The sequence below is a fragment of the Pterocles gutturalis genome, unplaced genomic scaffold (genome assembly GCF_000699245.1).
Source record: "Pterocles gutturalis isolate BGI_N339 unplaced genomic scaffold, ASM69924v1 scaffold852, whole genome shotgun sequence".
In the NCBI taxonomy this organism is placed as follows: Eukaryota; Metazoa; Chordata; class Aves; order Pterocliformes; family Pteroclidae; genus Pterocles; species Pterocles gutturalis.
In genome coordinates, this window is record NW_010112309.1 from 23,028 (window position 1) to 29,027 (window position 6,000).

Below are 6,000 nucleotides of genomic sequence, written 5' to 3' on the forward strand. Positions count from 1 at the left end.
TCGTAAGTGCAAGATCATGACTTCACTGCAGGATCTAACAGGAAAAACTGGGCAATCAGTGGAAAATATTTCAGGACCGGCACCTGCAGTAAGAGCAAAGGGAGTAATAAAAATTACCGGCAGAGGAAATTGCTTTTAGATACCTGTTGGGGTTTTTTGTGTGTGTTATTATTTTTTATTTTTAGGCAGCTGTCTCAAGTGTCAAAGCCTCTCAGTGAATGCACAAAGCCAGTTTTTATGGACCCTGTTGCATCTCAGAGGAACTATTGATGTTCCTAATGAGCTATTTTTGATACGGGAGGAAGCTGAGGGCACATCCTCCGCTGGTGTAAGCGAGCGCTATCCCATGACTTCATTACCCGTCACCGGAGGACCTCGCTCTGCGCCTGACACCTGGGTGTTTTTCGGTTTCTTTTTAATACTGACGCCTGTGATTTCTGTGTCCTTTGCAGAGTACTGACAGAACTCGTGTCAAAAATGCGAGACATGCAGATGGACAAGACAGAGCTAGGCTGCCTGCGAGCCATTGTCCTCTTCAACCCCGGTACGTGCTGTTACCTTCTCTCCGGTCCTCTCTTGGCTGATGCTGTGTCCTTTTGGTTCCCTGGCTTACCTATAAAGCTCCATTGCAAATAACTGAGGGCACCCAACGCCCGAGGACAGGGCAAGGAGGAAGCGAGGCAAGGACTTAGCTGTGATCATCCGAGGAGATGGTGAACGCTGCTTTTGGAGCTGCCTCCTACGGATGGGCTGAGTCCTCTGCTGAGATTGAGGGGCTTTGGTTTGATCAATATTGCATGGTCTTTGTATTCTCAGTTTTAAAGCAATTCTGTAAAAAGAAAGCTCTGGTGCTTGAGGGAGTTGTCCCTGAATAGGAGCAAAAATGAATCTAGATCTCCTTTAAGAGAAATGTATGGATTAGAGCAAAGTTAGAGCATGGACGTCATTGTCCTCTGCTTCCAGATCTCAACATCCGAGGGCTTTTATTAACTGTGTTCCTGGAAAAGCCCTCTGCAGACCTGGAGAGGGTGAAAGGCATGAAACGTGCTTGTAAAATGCACAAGAACTTGATTTTTTGTCCGCAGCTTGCTTAGTTTTACAGACTCCAGGCTTCAGGCTGCTCTCTTTTCCCCAGCTCGGGGGAAGAAGGTTCATTGCTGGAGGGTTGCCTCCAGCGTTTCGAAGAGCAAAGCCCTGCTGTGGCAGGAGATAGACTGCCAGGCTGTAGGTGCCTGTATAGCTCTGTTGAGGGGGTTCCCTATATTTTAGAGCAGGTGAGTCCAGAGCCAAAGCAGATGGCAGCTGAGGATGGACCTCCACATCTGTGTCCACCCCTTCCCCTCCCTGCCCTCCCAGGTGCCCGAGCCCGGCTCTTTCTCTGGCCTTTCCCACCGAACCCTGGCCAGGGCATTTCAGCAGGGTTTATTGCTGTTTCTTGGGTTTGTTTTTCTGCTTGCCTTATTTCCATGCCCCCCCCCTACCTTGTAATCACCAGTAATTTATTGTCTGTAATTTGGGATTAGCCCTACATGGTAAAAGAAGGGGAATTTGGAGAGGTTCCCGCAGTGCATGTGCTTGGGGTTATTGATTGCTCAACTGTTCCTTTCACCCTACTAAAAACAGAGCCTCGCCGTGGCGTGGGGGACCTGCCAGAGTGGGGGCTTGTCGTTTAGCCCTGCCCCAGTGCTTCATGCTGGAGGGAGAAACCCCACTTGAGGGGGACTTAAAGCCTTTAAATGAGGATCTGTGACCACTGGAATGAGCCAAAATGGTTGGGGTTGGGATATGAGCTGGAGGAAAACAGGACAAACCTTCCAGGGCTTGAACACTCCCTGGGAGGTGTTGGGTACTGCCCCAAAACCTGGGGTTCAGACCCTGCATCCACACTGCACCCTGGTCTGGTGGTGCCAGGAAGGATGGAGGGGGCTGTGGGATGCACGGGGTGGGGGTCCTTTCCTGCCTGGAAAGCCTGGAGGTTTTTGGCTGATGGTTTTTTTTGTTGCGTTTCAGACTCGAAAGGTCTCTCCAACCCGGCTGAAGTGGAGGCGTTGCGGGAGAAGGTGTACGCGTCGCTAGAGGCATACTGCAAACACAAATACCCCGACCAGCCCGGGAGGTGAGTTCTGGGCTGAGCCCTGTCCTCCTCCAGCCCCGTGCCCCTGCAAAGCCCTGTGAAATGGGTCCAGTGGGTGCTGCAGCCGGTGCAATGGGTGCTGCAGCCCTGGGCAGGGTCCGAGTGCCATCCTTGGGGTGGCTGCAAGGTGCTGGGTCCATTTAGCGCTTCCTGTTCCCACATCTTCTGGGGGAGAAGACCACTCATTTCTACCTGCTTCAGCTGTGAACATCCTTAGAAAATCCTCCCGTGAAGTGCAGAGAGGTCTTTATTCCCATGCTAGTAAATGCAACACAACCAGGACGAGGTCGGGCAGTGCTGGCGGTGCCGAGCCCTGAGCAGCCCCTGCTCCGCGGCCGCAGCGGTGGGATGAGCACACGCGGGAAGGGGTATCATTTCCCTTCTGGCAACCACGGAGAGCAAACCACAGTGAAAATAAGATGCACACGGAGTTAATTTTCGGTGGCTGATGAGCATCATTGCTGGGAAGTGAAAGCCTCAATTGATGCTCTTTTCTTCCCTCCTTTCCTCCCCCAGTCCAGCTGGGAATGGGAGGGGGGATTAGGAATGCTTTCCTGGACCGCTCTGGAGCTGAGTGGGCGCATTTTCCCAGTTACAGCCTGAAGCTGGCAACTGCCAGTTAAGTTACTGACAGTCATTTGAGAAACTGAGCAAAAAGCACTGGAAACGGCTGCTGGTGCGTATTGCTGCTGAGGCGTGAAGATTGGGAAAAACAGCCCAAGCAACTGGGATTTGCATCTCACCTGCATTCCTGGTCTGTCGTGTCTGGATGGTTAAATAAATAAATTGCTTTTAGAGCAATTAATGCATTGGGCAGATCGCGCCCTCAGGAGTAATAGTGGACTTATTTCCCCCCCCACTTTGGGTACCAGTGTGCTGGCAGATGAAAAAAGATGTGTTGTTAAGGGGCTTCTTGGATGTGCTTGGTTGGCTTGTGGCAGGGAGAGTCGGGATGGGGGTACCGCTGGGTGTGTTTGGCTTTGGGCGAGGAGGGGAGGCGAGGGCTGAGCACGGTGCACAGAGCAGGGGCGATTACCTCTCCTCTCCCGGGGGGTTTGTGTGAACCTCAGGCCAACTCTCAGGCTGACTCCTCTTCCAAAAAGCGTTATTAAAATTGCAGTTCCTAAGCAAATCCAGCCCCAGCCCCTGGACTTTGGCTGTGCTGGTGTTTCAGAAGAGCTCCGCTCCCCTTGGGGCTCACAGCGAGCAGCCGGCTGTACCTGGCACAAGGAGAGCTGCCCTGGGAATCACAGCCAGAACTTCTCCGGGATTATTCCCCCGGTGGGATGACCTCTTTGCTTCGCCCAGACCTCCAGCATCCGCAGCTGAGCCGTGCTGCCCTCCCACGCTGGTGCTGGCTGCTGCGGGCTGGGCTGGGGCTGGGCAGGGGCTGGCGTGGGGACAGCCCCACTCGTCATCAACCCAGGCACCACAAAGCTGCTGTGCACGACTGAGCAGAGCTGCTGAGCCACCAGTCCAGATCAGTTCCCCAGGGCTCTGCCTCGATGATCAGCAATGTGTAAGGGAGCGTTTTAGGTGTTTTCATCAGGGGCTCTGGAGTTTGATCTCTCCCGGGCTTTGAATGACCTTGGGCTGGGGTCATCCTTGTGTGATCCTCACACCCTTCTTTGGTGACCTGAAAGGTTTCTGCACACTTAGGGCTGTCCTGAGAGCCGGGACTAGGCATTGCTGACCTTACTCCGTCTCATCGGTGGACAGGGCAATGGGGGAGTAAGCCCAGGTGGCTCGGGAGGGTTAACTCTGGGAGCCCAGAGCTGCTCAATAGCTAAACGAAGGGGAGCTCTCTCCATCCTCCTGGTCTCATGGCACGATGTGATCACCACCTGGGGCTGGAAACAAGTTCTTCCTGTGGTTGAGCAAACGGCTGGTGGAGCCGGTGGCGGGCACTTGGCTTCCCCACGCTTTCCATGTCCCTTGGTGTGTGACTCCAGCCTGGTCCCTGGCCATTGTGAGCATCATGTCAACACCGAAAGGGAACTTCCCTGCAGCAGCGAGGTGGAGGGAGGCGTTCCTGGGACAAACCCAGCCATGGTCTCTCCCCGCCAGCCCCTGCTCCTCTGCGGGGAGGGCACGGTGTGTACGTGACACCGAGCAGCCCGCCGGGGAAATTGGGGCTGTTTTCTCCCCTCGCGGACACAGCTCTGGCACATTCTGCTGCGGGCTGGTTATCTCACAGTTAAACGTATCCGAGGGCTGGAACCATCATCTGGTTTGGTTTAAAGTGAAACTTCCTGAATGGGATGGTAGGACTGATTTGTTTTTCCTGGCTCTGCTCCCACCGTTCTTGCCAGCTCAGAGAAAAAAAAAAACAAAACAGGGAGAGAGAAGTGTGCATGCATGTATAATATCTGTACGCTTGTGCATGTCTCTGTGTGTGTGTGTTTAGCGAGAGTCCCCTTCTCTCTGGGCTGGTTCCTGCCTTTGCTTATGTTCAAACCCTGGTTGTGCAGCAGTAAAAACAAACAAAAGCATTCCCAGCCATTAAAGGGCCTTTCCCTGAAGGGGAGTTGACATCCCGCAGTGCCTGGGGTTGCTGCCTGGGCAGCAGGGTGGGGGCACCCCCGGATGGCACTGGGGGATGCTTCGAAGCACCCTTGGAGGAGGGTGGCTTTCTCCCAGCTCCACAGCCTACTGCCACCCTTGGAGCCCGACACCCAGCAGCTGTTCCCCAGCATGGCCAGCTGGCCCCTGGGCTCATCTCCTTCACCCCAGCTGGTTCCTGCCACGCTGTCGGCTCTGTCCAGCCCCCCTGGCTCTCCCCTGCTCGGGCTGCTAACCCCTCTTGCCTGTCAGCTCTTGCGGGTGCGACCTGACGAGCATCTCCAGGCAGGCTGGGGAGAAGGGGCTTTTGTTCGGCTGCCGAGCCCCACGCTGGGGCTTTTGCATCGAAGTCCTTTCTCCTTCCATTGGCTTCACCCCTGGGTGCCTCCAGCCTGGCTCTCGGCTGGGTTTCTGCCACGCCAGCAGCCCCCCCGGGCTCGGCAGCAAGCAGCAGCCCATGAGACGGTTCCCGGTGCCTGCAGGAAAGGGCCATTGCCGAGTGAAGTGCTGCCGAACCCCACTGAGCATCTCCTCCATCCCCTCCTCGGCCGCTTGCTGTTTTCCCCGAGCAAAGATAGAGCTGCTGAAGCTGCTTGCACGGCTGCCTGTGAGCAGGCTGGCCCATGGTGCCTCCTCCCTGGGGCTGGGGTGTGGGGAGCCCACGAGCATCTCGGGGCGCTCCTGGAATGGTGATGCACGTGCGTGACACAAATGCATGAAGCCAATGGTGCACCCCAGTCCAGGGCTGGCCTTTCATTTCTTCTTTTCCTCTTCCAGCTCAGCTATCAGCAGAGGTTTGTTGTGCATAGCCACTGTGGCTGCCTGATCTTCAAGGCCAGGAGCATCATTAATGATTTCTCTGCACAGCTCTGGCCGTAGCCCCATGGCTTTTGTGTCTGACTCCAAGCCCTTCTGAGCAGGAGCAAACTCAGAAGCTTTGGGGGTCGGGGCAGAAGCAGGGCTGCAGTGGGATGTTCTGACCATGTCATGTCTCCTGCCCCCCAGGTTTGCAAAGCTCTTGCTCCGTCTCCCAGCCCTCCGGTCCATCGGCCTGAAATGCCTGGAGCACCTCTTCTTCTTCAAGCTAATAGGCGACACACCGATCGACACCTTCTTGATGGAAATGCTGGAAGCGCCCCATCAAATGACTTAGAGAACTGCTGCCGGGTCAGTCCCGAGCCCGGCCGGGGGTCTGGCGGGACCCCTTCCTCTGCTTTCCTCCGCCGCCGCCCCAGCCCATCCCTCCCTCCTGTCCCCAGCGCTGGAGGCACCGTCTGATCCGGGGCGACCCCCTCGCCGTCCTC

At 55.6% G+C, this 6,000-nt stretch overlaps 1 protein-coding gene across 1 annotated transcript in view; it reads left to right on the forward strand.

The window, feature by feature from the left end:
* The window catches only part of LOC104462131 (retinoic acid receptor RXR-alpha), a 27,952-nt gene extending 22,008 nt beyond the window's left edge, over positions 1-5,944 (forward strand). Inside the window, exons 6-8 of the mRNA XM_010073969.1 lie at positions 453-544; positions 2,011-2,116; positions 5,702-5,944. Of these exons, the coding sequence (XP_010072271.1) occupies positions 453-544; positions 2,011-2,116; positions 5,702-5,849 (346 nt within the window). The 3' untranslated portion in view covers positions 5,850-5,944. The remainder of the gene's footprint in view (positions 1-452; positions 545-2,010; positions 2,117-5,701) is intronic.
* The last annotated feature ends 56 nt before the right edge of the window (positions 5,945-6,000 follow it).